The sequence below is a fragment of the Schistocerca serialis genome, chromosome 3 (genome assembly GCF_023864345.2).
Source record: "Schistocerca serialis cubense isolate TAMUIC-IGC-003099 chromosome 3, iqSchSeri2.2, whole genome shotgun sequence".
NCBI classification, from domain to species: Eukaryota; Metazoa; Arthropoda; class Insecta; order Orthoptera; family Acrididae; genus Schistocerca; species Schistocerca serialis.
Genome location: NC_064640.1, coordinates 986,699,316 through 986,715,721, shown reverse-complemented (window position 1 = coordinate 986,715,721; position 16,406 = coordinate 986,699,316). Strand labels below are relative to the sequence as shown.

The 16,406-nt window shown below is 37.9% G+C and overlaps 1 protein-coding gene across 1 annotated transcript in view; it reads right to left on the bottom strand.

Moving 5' to 3' along the window:
- Positions 1–397: 397 nt before the first annotated feature.
- LOC126471432 (glucoside xylosyltransferase 1) overlaps positions 398–16,406 on the bottom strand; it is a 158,671-nt gene continuing 142,662 nt past the window's right edge. The window contains exon 8 of the mRNA XM_050099591.1: positions 398–677. Coding sequence (XP_049955548.1) covers positions 484–677 — 194 coding nt within the window. The 3' untranslated portion in view covers positions 398–483. The remainder of the gene's footprint in view (positions 678–16,406) is intronic.

The window sequence follows — 16,406 nt, the reverse complement described above, 5'->3', positions numbered from 1 at the left end:
GAAAGCATCAAGTGTAAAGACATTTAACCTGTAAAAATTGTATGCTCTGCAAGAAAAATGTAAGTGTTGCTTGTTGCAGAACACAAGGAAAAAAAATTTGTACAGAAAATCCATAATATCCCTGTTTTTCAGTGAGGTTTAAACACTATATTTAATGTAGTATATCAACTTCAGTTTAAACTGTGTTTAGAGCTGCAGTGCTTCATCTGAACAGACAGTACTACGCTCCAAAGGAATTACATATTTACTTCTGTATTATCTAAACTGTCATGAGAAAACCTGTAAGGGAACAGGACATGAAAACTGATCATTTCTGAGTATGGCAGTGAAACAACACTATCACAATAGAAAATTTATTCAATAACAAAATATCAAAATCATTTGTTAATTCTGGCAATATGCAAGGAACAGTGTAAATAAAGGTATCATTATGCTAACACACAACAACAGAGGTGAAATGACATATGTGTACAGACATCATGATCATATAGCATTAGCATCATCACAACCTGATACAACTCCTATCATTGACCACATCTGTCTACTTTTTCCTCCTCGTACACCAGTTCTCTGTATTCTCACTAATCTGGTCCTCTCCTTGATCCATGACAATATCTGAAGACATATTTCAACCCTTTCACTGTCCAACTCTTGGGAGTGCACCACCAGCCCAAGATCTAAAATGTGAAATGGGAGTATAGTCCATATGCCACCCTGTTTTGTGCACATGCTCACTTATTATTGGATTAAAATGTTTCACAAGTACATCCCATTTAATGCTCTGTATTTGCTGCAAAGCTTATTATGTATTTATTACAGTTTTATGTTACTAGCTAAATGTTAGTGAATGCAACATATGTATTAATGTAATTTATTTGTTGGGCAGAAAGGAGAATGAATAAGTCTTGAAATGAATTAAATTTATTAGAAGAAACCACAAAATCACTTTATTGAAAAAGTGAAGCAATATAGTGAGGTGAACAGACATTACATAAAAATAAAATTTATTTAATGAACAGACTTTTCAGCAGGCTGTTATTTTAAATTAGTACTTTATTTAGCACTACTAGCTAGTTTTCAGTGTTCATTCTGAAGTGCACAATAAATGTGGATGTATCATTCTCATAGGTCACACACTGTGCACAATTATACACATCATAGGCCTCAGTTTCCACGACTTCAGAATAGGTATCCATAAAATGCACGTACACAGCTGTTAGTAATGTTTCTTTGTGTAATACTGCCTGAAACAAGAGTCACTGACAATGGATCATGAAATTCTTCACACACAGGCCTTCTCTTTGACTGTTTCTTATTGCTTTTACACACAGTTCAATAATTTTGTTTCTCTAGTAGGTAGTGGACTTTGGGTAGGACCTGTCTTGATGCTCAAGTTTTTTAGGATACCATATGATGATCCTGTTCCTTAACTTCGTACAGTACAGCTTCATGAAGCTTCTCAACCATCAGATGAGCTCCATGTGATTTTTGGACATGCCATTTTGTTTCTGGTGACTTTTTAGAGACTTTATTGCTGAAAATTTGTATGTCAAAAACATCTTATATAATTTGCAGTATTAGGAAAATGATATATCACTATGCTACTCACCATAAAGATAACACATTGAGCTGCAAACTAGTCCTCCTCCCCCCCCCCCCCCCCCCCCTTGTCATCTCCAGCAGCTCGGACCAGAATCATCATACCTATCTGCAACTCAATGTGTCATCCTTACGGTGAGTAGCAATCTATCCTTTTCCTGATGGTGTTGATATTCCAACCTGCAGGTTCCATTGTCTTATATAATTTAATCATCTCTCATATTATTTCAATGAAACTCAGAAGCCTTTCTTCAGAGTCAAAATACCAATTGAAATGTTATAACCCACCTTGGTTTCACATTTTAGTATTGGTGATTCTGACGTATAGGTCTTTCTTTGTTACCACTGGGACACAATAATTGGACAGTTGTAAGGTGATTGGCCTGCCATCAAAGAAACAGCAAATTCTCAGAGCTACAAAAAGTAAATTCACCCCTTTTAGAATTTTTGTCCATTTTCAATGATATTTCTATTCTGTTTTGTTCCAACGGCATTGGTAATTCTATGACAAGTCATAAGAAAAGTTACAGGTTTTTATACTGCTCTTTGATAAGATTGTGTGACAATTCTTGGGAAATGTGCTCAATAGACTGGTTACATCACCAATTTTACTCTGTTCTGAATGTTATAGAGTTTTATGTACACAATAAAATCCTAGTAAAAGCCAGTTTCAAAGTACCACAAGATTAAGAGCTTTATACCAAATCAGTTTAATTTTTTTTAATGTATCCTCTCGAAACACAGGTGACTCTGAAAAGCAATAAGCTTTTATCTATACACGACTTTACATTACGAATAACTGCTTCTCAAAATCTGTCTCTTAAGTAATCACTCACTTGCTTTAAGACTTCAGTGGAGAAAAAGAGGTTTACTACTTGTCCCCAATATATAATTCTCTCCTTGAACCACATCATGTGGCCCATATTTAGTTCTCTCATCATAATAACTTTGTTAACTTCATAATCAAAGGCAATAAAACATTTACATCAATGTGAATGAACACAAGAAGGATCTTCTCATTTTTATATTTGCTTTAGTGCCTCATTTTTTGTACAAACGTTTCTTCTGTGACACTTCACAACAGTCACCATGAAAACCAGACTGACAATTGGGTGCAGTAACTTAACACAAAAACAATGTTCATTTCTTTGGTCTACAGCCGCACTTTAGAACAGGAACAGCATTTCCACAGAGGGGAGAAAATAAATAAATAAATAAATAAACAAATAAATAAATAAAGATTAACTTCAACAATTCAGAAGAGCACAGACACCAAAATATTTATGCGTCTTTTCAGTGACTTTTTTCAGTCTAGGCAAAAAGTTGAACTCCCAATAAAATTCCAACTACATTGATACCTATTCAGACTGGTAAGTTAATTATCTGAGTACATAAAATTCAATTGGTCTTTCAATAACACATAAACATGATGTTTAAAAACAGATCTAAGGTGTCACAAAAATGCAGAATTTGACCTTTTCCCAAAATCTGTCACCACACAAGCTTTTGTTAGAAGCATCTAGAACTAGTACCAATATATTTGTCAACCATTTTATTTTCTGTGGCTGATGAAGAACAAAATCAAGGAATACACTACAAAACAAACACTTCAAAGTGAAACTCTCCACTTAAAAAAAAACTGTAGGGAACAGTAATTGTTTCAGTTTCATTTAGTGTGAGGGAGCAAGACATATAAACACAAGTGGCATTTTACATGTACTAATAGCACATTAAATATACTATGCTATAGAGGCTTACTTCAAAAATGCTCAGCATCCCAACATATGAAAGGAATGACAACAGCAGGGAATTTAGGACTGAGAATGGTCTTAGTTAAAAAAGGACTACAATATGTAATGAAGAAACTAAATCTGAAGTACAATAATACAATCTACACAGATATTGCTACCCTGAAGAAAAGAAACAAGAAGATAGAAGCCTATAACATTATGAAGAGAGAGGCAACAACAAAGAGGAACACTGTCATAATCACTAAAAAATTGCATTACATGGTAGAAACAAATAATAACGCAGTGACTTTGTCAAGCACATAACGCACACAGCTAGGTCACACCATCTTTCCAGACCAGAATAATAACATGAATCCCTTAATTCTGATCACAGATTAGAACTCCAATAAAATTCCAACTAAACTGATACCTACTCAGACTGGCAAGTTAATTAATTGACAAGTCATCAATCCTAATTATAAATTTAATACCATCAAACTAATTTTCTCAGGTCCATAGACACTACTGAGATCTTGTCTACATAGAGAATTATCGGCTAGAATGAGCAGTATAATTTTACCATTCCCCATTTATGTAGTACACATGACTCTGAAGATGGCAAAATGTAGCTTGGTTTCCTAGCTGTTATTTTGAACAGTTGTTGAAGCCACCTGGCAGCAGAGACATACAAAGCATCCCACATTCTGGGAATCCATGTCACTTCATCTTGAAGGAAGGAACTTGGCCCCTCCAGTTTGCTGGAACACCAGGAATGGCTACACATCCAGCCTCTGTTAGGATGACTACAAAGACCTATTTGTATACTGGGGGTGCACAGTAGTCTATTGACCAAGTCTTTACGTAGCCCAGAGAGCAGCTTTCCTGCCTATTCCGTTGCTGTTTCTGAAGATGTCTATGGGAGCAGGCTGGTCTTAGCCACCCACGAGCTGTTTGTGATGTTTAGAATTACAAAGCAAGCCACAACTACAATGTTTGTGACTGTGCTGTTACTATGTTTGCACTGCAAGATACCAGAGCTGCAAATTGACATGCAACACAGTAAGCCCTATTGTCCAACCCCTGTTATCGTGATCATATTCATGGCTCGTGGCCATGTTAATTCATTTCAGTGCTCTCTTTAGGGACTGGTCTTTATTCTAAAGACAGAATTGTTTGAGTGAACTTTTGTTCTAATGACTTGTCCTACAGCAAGTCCATTGCTTGCTCAGCAGCTGCTTTATTGAGAGTGATAGTATTGGAAATTTGTGACAGGGCTGCCTCTCATTTATGTGAGCATTTCTAAATATATGCATTGCCAGACTACACTGACTTTCATCGGCCTGTAGCTTCCCCGCAGTCCCTTTTTGTTATTAATTCTTTACTAGGTCATGAAACACCTGCTGTAAAAAATGAAATCCAATGCCTGGGACGGAAGATCAGCAGGTGAGTGATTTGCTATGGAAAAATGATACTTGGTAAACCTCAGAAGGATATTTGTTCCATCTTTTGATAATCTGTATTAATTCAGACTCTTTAAGAGGAGAGACAACAGAGACCCCAGCATAGCACACTACAGCTACAGCTACTCACACAACACCACATGCTATAAAATGAATCTGTCTATACCAACAAAAAGAAAATGCTATTTAACTAGAAATGTCACTATAAAGAGAAACACAAGGAATATGGCAGAAACCATATTACATTACAACCACTACGCTCATGAAAATAAATCTTTCGATATAAATACATCAATTAAATGGCACTTACAAACTCTTTACAGAAGTTATAACACGAGAACCATTTAAAGTAACAATGACTACAGATCAATTTTATTTCTATTTTGATGGGGACATTTATAATCTACAAAGTGACAAGATGGCCTACAAATCTGATTTCATATCTCAAGGGCATTACCCAATATCTTTTTAAATGACAACTAAAATTTATTTTGGGAGAAGGCTTACAAAATAAAATACAAGAAATGGTTTCTACCACAGACATTACCATTCTACTATAACAGCACAATGCAAAATTAAACAGAAAAATGAATGGGGTCCTAAAAATAAATACAAAAAGGGAGAATAAAGCCCTTTCAGCACAAATAGAAAAACCAACTGGTTCACACATTACACTCCATTACTGTACCAAGGAACATGATAGTGAGAATAATTGGAATATTTTCAACACACGAAATTATGAAAAAATATGGAAGAAAACTAAAATAGTGAAGAGCAATGGATATGAGAGCCACACATAGATTCAAGTAAAAGATTGAGACTCAAAAGAAATGTTGTAAACAAAACAGCCACACACAGACAAGAACAAGAGAGCATACAAACATAGAGCACAATAATACTCACTGCACACGCAAAAGCAAAGAATAGATGATACAATGACTTATATGCTTAAATGAAAATGAGGACAAAATGCAAGAATTTTAAAGCAAAGCAGGTCAACGAACAGTGTATCTCATAAATGCCGTACAGGAAAATAGCTACCACTACACAGCTACACATTTTTAACCCCTCTATTTTTATGTTGTTTTACGTAGACAAAATTGTTCTTAGACTCCTACGTAAAAACAGTCTTTCAGAATTTTATGAGCAGCCCTACACTTAATTCGTATTCCTTGTAACATTTCTCACTGTAGTTTGTTGAGCATCTGCATTACACTTTTGTGCCAATCAAATAAAATAAACTATTTTTAGACAGTTCCAGCTTTTTCAATAGTTCTAATTTGATAAGACAAGCAATAATCAAGATTATGTAGTATTACTAGAATGAAAGTTCTTTCTTTCCTTTAAGATGTTTCATGTCCTCACAATACTCGCAGTTAACCACACATTGCCGTTTACCTATCTATTTCACAATTTGGGATAAACCATCACGTATTTGCCTCATTACTTGTTAACCTATATTTTTAATCAAATTGTGAATATGTTTACCTTCCAAAAAGGTCAATAAAATATGAAGCCTATTGTGAATTTTAATTGGGATCTTCATGAAGATAACAATTTTAGTGGAAAAGTGCAGACTGTTCATGCATATACACCCATGAAAAAATGTTTTGCATCAGCCCGGTCCCCAGAACTCTTGAACATAGACGTTGACTGTGGATATTGTATCAGACACAGTTCTTTTGACTGTTCAGAGATGTCACTAAACCCACCCAAAGATGTAAACAACCAAGCAGGAGCAGCACCTATTAGATGGAGTGGGTCTGACAGTTGATCAATTCCAGTCACTCTACCAGGAAGGAAGTACCCGGCTCATGTTGTCTGTACTTTAACCATGCCTACATGGTCAATACTGTGATTCAATCGCATCCGCATTGTTACTTTGTGCCAGGAAGGGCTCTCAATGAGGGATGTGTCCAGGCGTCTCCGAGTAAACCAAAGAGACAGGAACTGTCGTCGAAGACACGCCTCGCTCAGGCAGCCCAAGTGCTACTACTGCAGTGGATGCCACTACCTACGGATTATGGCTCGGAGGAACCTGACAGCAATGCCACCATGTTGAATAATGCTTTTCGTGCAGCCACAGGACATCGTGTTAGACTAAAACTGTGCGCAATAGGCTGCATGATGCGCAACTTCACTCCCGATGTCCATGGCGAGGTCCATCTTTGCAACCATGACACCATGAAGCGCGGTATAGATGGGACAACATGCCGAATGGACCTCTCAGGATTGGCATCACGTTCTCTTCACTGATGAGTGTCACATATGCCTTCAACCAGACAATCGTCGGAGACGTGTTTGGAGGCAACCCGGTCAGGCTGAACACCTCAGACACACTGTCCAGCAAGTGTGGCAAGGTGGAGGTTCCCTGCTGTTTTGGGGTGGCATTATGTGTGGGCGACATACACCGCTGGTGGTCACGGCAGGCGCCGTAACATGCTGGCGAGGAGAAAGATACAATATTGTTTCTCCGCCAGGACTACCCCCCTCCTGGTAAAAATGAGGTCCCCCCTGAGTTCCAAAATTGTACTATCTATTTATTTCTATTCCGGTGTGACATGATTACCTTTGTAAACCAAGTATGGCTTGGGCTGCAAAATACGATCTCCTCTAGGAGTAGATTTTGAATATGTTATTAAATTCATAAAAAACACATGGCGTAGTGAAGAATGTAAACTCATCAATATTCCAAGGAGGCCCTATAAGCTTCCAATCTATGCATGAGGAAGGGAATACAAAATTCGTGGTCAACAAGTCACCTGTCTCGTAATGCCCAACTTTGCTGTCACTGCCCCAGACCACCCTCCCCCCCCCCCCCCTCCCAACAAATTACTATTGCACTTCTATTCCTTGTAGATAATGTTGTCCATAGTACCTTGTGCCATCTCCTTTGGTTAATTTTAAGTACTAGATATGTCACTGTGCCACCAATATCCATCATGTGTCAAGAAGAATATGCCCAGGCCATAGCCAGTTTCCAATTACATCAAAGCACTGCTGCTCAAATGACATGCCACAAGTAGTGGTAAGAACCTTAGTCTTGGGTCGTTTGGGGGAAAGAGACCAAACAGTGAGGTCATCGGTCTCATCGGATTAGGGAAGGATGGGGAAGGAAGTCGGCCGTGCCCTTTCAAAGGAACCATCCCAGCATTCGCCTGAAGCGATTTAGGGAAATCATGGAAAACCTAAATCAGGATGGCTGGACACGGGATTGAACCATCATCCTCCCGAATACAAGTCCAGTGTGCTACCACTGGGCCACCTCGCTTGGTAAGAACCTTAGTCATTTCCACTCCATGCTTGTTGTAGAAATTACACAACAAAAAGGCATTTGGATCCTGTGGTACATACTATAGTTGGTTTTTGCTGACTTATTTATGTCTTTCAGTTCTGCAACCATATGAAGAATGAAAACAAGAATTTCAGTAATATCTTCATTGGTTAAATAATTTTAAAAACGAGGATCATTTAAAAATAATGCCGGTAGGCTAACACTGTGAAAGAAGTGACGTGCTCGTAGTGTACACCATGACTATATTACTTCACTCCTCATAGAAGAGGTATGTTATACCACTGTCCCTTCAATTTATGCAGTGTGAGACAGCTGTGTGAAATGGAGTTCACACAATTTTTCAATATGGAAATTACATGGGAGGAAAAATCATACACCAAAATTTAAATTTAATGTGACTAGAGGTTGCTAGAAATAATGAGTGCTTAGCAGGCAGTTTGTTGGCAGCAGACTGCAGATCAGAGCAAATTTTCTCGAAGGCCAGCCTGTCTCAAGAAGGAATGTGCAATTGTAAGTAATACCAATTTGAAAATAGCTACTGATGAAATACTAGGGCGCACTTGGCATAGATCAGCAGCTTCTGTGATGTTTCGGCAGGTATTTGCAGTTTCGTTTTTGCATTGTGTAAAAGGAGTCAAGACAAACACACTGCCCTTCACACCTTTCATGTGACACCCAGTGTCACTGGAAAGCACCTTTTTCCTGTTGCAAACAAAATTATTTTCAAGGCAGAATTCTACATGCCAATTCGATAGAATGGTCCCAAATCAGTCTAGTGTGATATTTGTTTTAACAATACACATTAACAGATGCTGTGAAACATGAAGAATAAACAGTACTTCCACAGTGACAGTATCTCCTGGCCCATGCTGACTACTACTTCAATGCAGGAGCACTGGAGTTGCTGCTGGAGTACTGGTTATTCTTTGTGTTCTACTGTCCCTATTAATACACATCGAAAAAACACCTACCACACTGGACTAATTTTGGACTGCTCTATTGAATGGACATATAAAATTCCTCTTAAAAAAACCATTTTGTTTGCTTCAACTCCAGTACACAACGCAAAAATGAAATTGCTAATACCTGCTGAAACATCAGAGAAAATATGCCAGTGACTATTAGGAGGGGCAGCCGGTATAAGAAGTGACATTAAAATTACCATATTGTACGGACTATAAGATGCACTTTTTTCTTCTAGGAATTGCCTCAAAATTCAGGTGTGCCTTGCACTCAAAATTAATACAAAAATGTCCAGTGTTTGATTTACAATTTCCACCAGTCTTGAAAATGGCCATATAATCGATGCCATGGGAAACCTATCTCTACATGGCAACACTGGATTCAACTGGCAACAGCAGTGCACTGATATGACAAAGACGAGTGGCGCATATTCATAAGATTTCTTAAGTCGTCTCCTTCATGGCCTGCCATAACAAATGTGCAAACATAGGACTGAACGCAAATGGTGAAAACTAGAAGATGGCATATTGAAATGGATTCAAGGACACTGTCAAAATGACATTTGAATTAATACAAAAATGATTGAAACACACACTCATAAGCTAGCATTATACTGGAAATTAATAGTCTTTAAGGGTGGAGTCGGTTGGTGCTACAGGTAAATGAAGTGTCAGACTTGGCATGTGAACCAAAACCAAAATATCTCAGAAAATGCCACAGAGTTGAAGAGAAAATACTAACTTTCCATCACTTTATTATTCAACAATGAAATAAAATCAGTGTGGAACTAGCCAAATACAGAATATGGAGGAAAGCACTCCGACATTTGATGTGCCAAGTAACAGAACTGCTGCCATGAAAGGTGCTAAAAGTGTAACTATAAAAACAAGTGGATATGAAAAAATTCACTACACTGTTGTCCTTTCATGTTGTGCTGATGATACTAAGCTTAATCCAATGATCATTTTCAAGTGCAGAACAATGTCAAAATCTTCTGAAATACCGATAGGTGGTGGTGTTCATGTATGTGACAAGGATTGGATGGCTGATGCTGGTATGAAATTATGGATTAATTGAGTGGGGGAGAGAAGGAATGGTGCTTTATTGAAGAAGAATTCTCGTCTTGTGCTAGATCAGTTTAGGAGTCCTTTGGAAAATTCTGTGGAAGAGAAACTGCGTCAGGGAAGTACAGAGCTTGCTGTTATTCTGGGAGAACTAACTTCACAACTGCAACCTCTTGATGTCTTGATAAATAAACCATTTAAAGTGTATATGGGAGAGGACTGCAACAAATGGATGAAACCCAACATAAATTCACGCTGAAGGGAGCTTTGAAATGACCTACAAACAAGCGTGTCAGTGGATAAAACATCACGGTCTAAAGTGCAAGAGGACATTATGGTTAAATCTTTCAAGTGCGGCATAAGTAATGTTCTCGATGGCTGTGAGGGTGATCTTATATTTGAAGAGGACAACAATGACTATGAAGAGGAGGAGGAGGAGGAGGAGGAGGAGGAAAAAGAAGAAGAAAGTTCAGATGATGATTTTCAGGGATTTTAAAGGTCAGTTCAGTTTTATCAACTACGGATTTCTTTTTTTTAGTCTGGCTTTGCAATCTAATAATAAAATTGGTAAATATGTTCTTTTTATTAAAATTGCTTAAAAATTTAGGAGCACCTTTTGGTTTGTAAAATATGGTAGGGTTATAGACGCTTATAAAGAACACCAGATATTGATTAGCCCACAACCTGAACACTTAACAGCACAAGAAACAAAAAATCTCCTGTGTGTTGCAAATGTGGAAAAGACAGTGCAAAATAATAATGTTTGCATTAGTCTCGTACTTTATATTTTAGTACACTTAGCATGATGTTGCTTTAATCTACAAATAATCTTTCTCACATTACACTAAGTCAAGGAATGACAGTTGCAGGAATAAAAATATAGAAAAGAAAACTTGTTACTTGTGTAGAGTTGGGTTTGTTTTGAAGTAATAACGATATAATAAATGCATCCTGTAAAGAATTTTAACATTTAAATATGACAGCCTTTCTACTGTATTTTGACTGATATATTGCTGTAAAGTGGGCTTGTGTTTTTTCCCCAATTGAGTGAGTTTATGGCTATTTTTCTTTTTTGTTTACACTGTGTAGTATCTTTAATTCATTTAATAAAAAACCTGTATAACTGTGTTTAACAAACAAATATGAACAATGGGAAATGTGAAAATGTTTTCAGAGATAATATTAGAAATGCTAATTAAGAGGGGCCCCTGAGAAACTCAGTTAAATATAACTATGGCAGACCAAGGACCTTCTACTGAATGCTGCACTACATTTCGATGTAACACAGAGGCACAACACTATTTTCCAATACAGTGATCAAGTCTATGTAAATAATGACTGTAGCGTTCGAGCAATCGTTCAGTTCCTTAGTAGGAATCTGCTCCTTGGCCAATCAGCCATTCGACAAATGCCATGTGAACATCCTTTATCATCAGAAAATTTCAACCCTGACTTTCTTCCTGGATTGCCTAGACGTTGTTGTCTATGGTCATTGTTGATGGGCTTCCTGCTTGATCAGTACGAGCCATGTCTGCAGTCTTTGTCTAATTATTAGCACCATTTCACTACGACTGGATGCAAGATTGCATTTGGTCCACATACCACCAAAATTTCATGGTGAATCTGTGCGAAATTTATACTTTTGCCCAAATGAATCTTACTGCCACACTTACTTCAACTTTGGAGTATATTTTCAGCTCCCACATTATTTCAATCTCACACTGTGATGCACCATTCTCTGTTTGCAGGAAACCCATAAAATGTACTCTCTTCTGACAATGTGTCACTCTTGTTGTGCAATAGTCTTAATATGGGATAACATGTCTAACTTATTTTCTGAAGTCTCTTCATAGATACATACATTTCTTAAAAAGAATTACATTGCCAGTATATTTACATTTATATAAATCACTCAAAACTGTTTCTCCACAATTCCCCTAAGGTCATTTCCATCACACTTAAGCTGGCTTTTTGCTTTTAATTCCTGAGCATTGAACAGAGTGGTTATAATTAAGCTTTTGCTACTTGCGAGGGCCCTCAGGAAAAAAATGAGTGATCACAGTACAAAGCAACTTTCTGGAAATGTTCGTAAGGACACACGGAAGAGAAATATTAAATAAACCATTGAAAGAAATGTATGTTAACATACACATGAGAGGGTAACATTTGTTAAACGCATACAATGTTAACATTCCAGGTTACAAAAATTGCTCAACGTGATGACCATCTGTATCCATGACAGACCGGAACTGCACTAAAGATTGTTCGCAATACTTTTCGAACAGTGGACCTTGGTGCACTGCTTGAAGATTGCACATTGTGTCCTGCACTCTCTGCCATGGAATCAGTAACTTCAGCAACAACTTGTGCAACTGGCTGTAGGTATCTCACTGGATCAGTTCCCAAATTACCAGATGATTCCCACTTCCAAATCATGCGCTTCAATCCACAGTGTGGAAAGAGGACCTCTTCATATTACTTTAAAGCATTGATACTCACAAAGAGCAGCAGCACTGTTGTTGTTCTTTTGATAAAACAGCATTATGAATAAAGCCCCGATCACCTTGACAAACCCATTTTGACTGTCTGCAACTTAATGCACACTGATACTTGCGTTTCAACCCTATGTCTCCGTACCAGTAACGGAGCCTTATGGCAAATTATGACAATATCACCACGAACAATGCAAGTCCTGCAGGACACAGTCTGAATGCCATTCCTATAAAGTTGGGTACCAATACAGTAAACAGTTTTCAGTCTACACTAACTCAAGCAGCGAAAGTTTAATTGTAACCACCTGGTACTCTCATGTGACTGCTCCGGTAAGTCGAATTAACTATGATGTTTAAATTTTGTGTGTTTAACAACACTGAATACTGTTACATAAACAGCAAAATTACCTAAACTGGTATACAGATGTGAACAGATATTAATTATTTCTGCTGAGTTGCCCAAGATGTAGTACTGCAATTATTTTCTGAACAATTCAAGATACAAAATTAAGGTTTTCATTAGCTGATTGTATCCAGAGGAACATACAATTTTCTTACATGGTTAATGCTGTTAAGTCTCATCAGCCAAGTATTGAGGTATATTTTTAAACTGGAATAACATATTTTTAACAGAATTTGAAAAGTTTTGTTAAGATGAATACAGTTCGTTAAGGTTAGCGAAAAACCTCTTATGAAAGTAATGGAGACACATGCAAAATGTGAGAGGCAAGGCATACGGAACCCAGTGAGTGGTAGTAAACAATTAGAACCAGGGTCCTCATGCCAGGCTCTGTTTATATATACAACAGTCAGATAGGTTGAGGCTACTGAAATAAAAACATGTCTCCTTTTGGCACTACTTTATACCACAGATGAACACAGTCAGCTACATCTGTAAATGGAACCTTATGGTGACATATCACAAGGGAAGTTCCTGGCAGGTTAACACTGTGTGCCAACCCAAGACTCGAACTCAGGATCTTTGCCTTCATGCTCTACCAATCGAGCTACCCAAGTACAACTCACAACCTGTGCTCACTGCTCTACTTCTGCCAGTACCTCACCGCCTACCTTCCAAACTTCACAACTGGCAAACTTCAAAAGGCAAAGGACCCAAATTGAGTCTCAGTACAGGGAGTTTCATATCACTGCACACTCCACTGCACATTGAATACCTCATTCTGGATATCAGAAGGGGATTAGTAAAATATTGCAAATATATGTAGGCCTCATGACTGATAATATTTCATATAATGATGCAGCCTAGCACGAGAGCCCTGCCAGGCAGTGTTTACATCGCAACAGAAGATTTCATATCCACACAGATAGTCAGCCACACTAAAGCACTTGCTTCCATGAGACAGGGAGGCACAGTGCACCAGTCCATGATCAGTTCTGCCTTGTGAATTAACAATGGGGGCCAGTGTGCCTGATGGCTTGGATGTAGCTTTTAGGCAGTTTTTCACATCCACCTATGAAAATACTGGGCTGGTTTCCACATCCTGTCTCAGACACACGATGTACAACTGTTGTTCATAACTGACACTTAGAGGTCAAATGAATCTTGGGGTGGTGCTTGGATAATGGTTGGCAAAACCTTTCCAGCTGCCTCAAAAAATGCAGAGTGCAATTATGTTGCATTCTCCTTAAGGTACATGCGATCCATAATTTTGAAGTAGCAATTAGCTGGTGGTACTGTCCATGAGAAAAAAAAGAAGAGACAGACCTTAGATATTTTGTGTCTCACAATTTTGATTGAATGTTAGAATGATGTCACTGTGGTTGATGCCAGTATGGTGGGCAACTTCCCATGCTGACAACTGTTTTTGTTGTAAGTGACAATGCACACACAATCTAAGCTCAAAATGATGCTTTGTGGCATGTTGTCAGACTGAACAATGCGTGCAAACTGAACTGTGCCAATTGCAACTGGAGACAAAAAGTGTTCTACTAAATCACACTGATAATACAGATTTACTTTTACCTCCGTAACACACAAGGCTGTACAAAGTGATGTATTGAGAAAGATGTGAGGCTGGTACAAAATATTTACTCGAGTGTGTTTAAGTTGCAGAATATATGAGGCTGAAAGAATATTTTTTAAGGGGAAAAGGTTGGTTCCAGTTATGAAAACACCTTTTGTTTGTATTTTGGTCTTTCTACACATTTTTCGTAGGTTACCAGCCCCAATTAAACTCTATTTATACCTGAGTTTGGTTGCGTGCATTCTGAAAGCAATGCATCAGTGTTTACATGTGAAGATATGTCCAAGTATGAGAAATCAATAAGATCTTCAGCTGAAGGGAGACTGAGAATTGAGAGCAATGAACTCTGTGAAGCTAAAGTTCACTCTATTCGAATAATGTTTATTCCATATCATTTCATTACCTATGTGCCAAGTTCCCAGATCAATCTGTCCACAAGAAACTGGCCAATGAAAAGCGATAGGTGTAAGGTTGCCAAAATGACATTCCAACTTGCTAGTTGAAGAAGACTGGACTGGCTGATCGCTAAGTAAAACTGCTAGAATCAGCCACACCAACTGACATATGTCCTTCCTGTTAGCTCAGGAAGGTATCCTGATTTTATGCAAAACTTGAAAATTTTCAACACAGTCATTTCACTATCATCTGAAACACTGGATAAGTCCTTGCTAGTCACTGGATGTTTCTTTCCAGTATATAACAATTAGTTCATTAAAATGTAGTGCCCTGAGACTGGTATGCTATGAGAACTCCAACTGGCGAGTTCTCTCACCGTACGGTAGTCACGTATTAGGGACAGTGCCTTATTTTCTCTCTTCTAGGGGTGCCTTTTTCCCATACAAATGGCTGATAGAATGCATTATATGGGCAGACAAGTCAGTCAGTTTCATTTGTCTTGATTTTTTTGTTATACATCTCCAGCTAAGTAGCTTCTAATTATCTGACACACTCTCATCAAGTACAAGGTGATTGCATGCATGAGGATGGTACATTTTGTCACAATAGCACCTTCCAAATACTACTTTGATTACTTTCACCTTCAACAATGTGAACTCTAAACCAATTACTGGAAGAGTATTGCTAAAGGGAAATAGCTGGGTTCAAATCCTGCTTTTTGTTAACTGTATCTAATTTACAAAGATGTGACATTTTCTTTCACTGTATCTAATCTATCAGAGCAATCCCCACACACACTGACAATGATCAAAAGTATATTGTGGAACGATTGTCTTAACTGATCAATTCCATATTTCTGATTGGTCATGGGTATGATGCACCAAATGGTGAAAAAAAGAATCAATAATTGACTAGTTACTCAGTCATCAGCAGGAACCAAGTATAAAATCCAAATTCCTGTAAAAAGCTTCAACAATACCAATATCTGCGACGAGTTGCAGCTAATAACACCCTGAAGATTCAGTAGCTACTGTCACAGCCTCTACTCCACTTACATGATGTAAAATCTTTCATCAACATCATCATCATCATCATCATCATCATCATCATCATCATCATCGTACTGAACTATTCTTTATTTTAATCCAGCCCCTAACCCAGTTCAATATGTGAGGCTACTCACGAACTGGCATTTTACGTACTGACAGCCAGTTTGAATCCTGCTATTTCAATAGATTTTAATCATCAGCACTTGGCCAGCAAAGGGAGTATAAGTGGTAGTATATTTTGTCCTAATGGTAGGTTACATTGCAAACTTCTACATTGTGTTTCATGTAGTCCGGGCAAACAACACTGTTGGTGATGACCTAACCTTTAAATGGAGGTTTACAGGTTGCCTCCCCTATTCAAGAGTAGCAGACT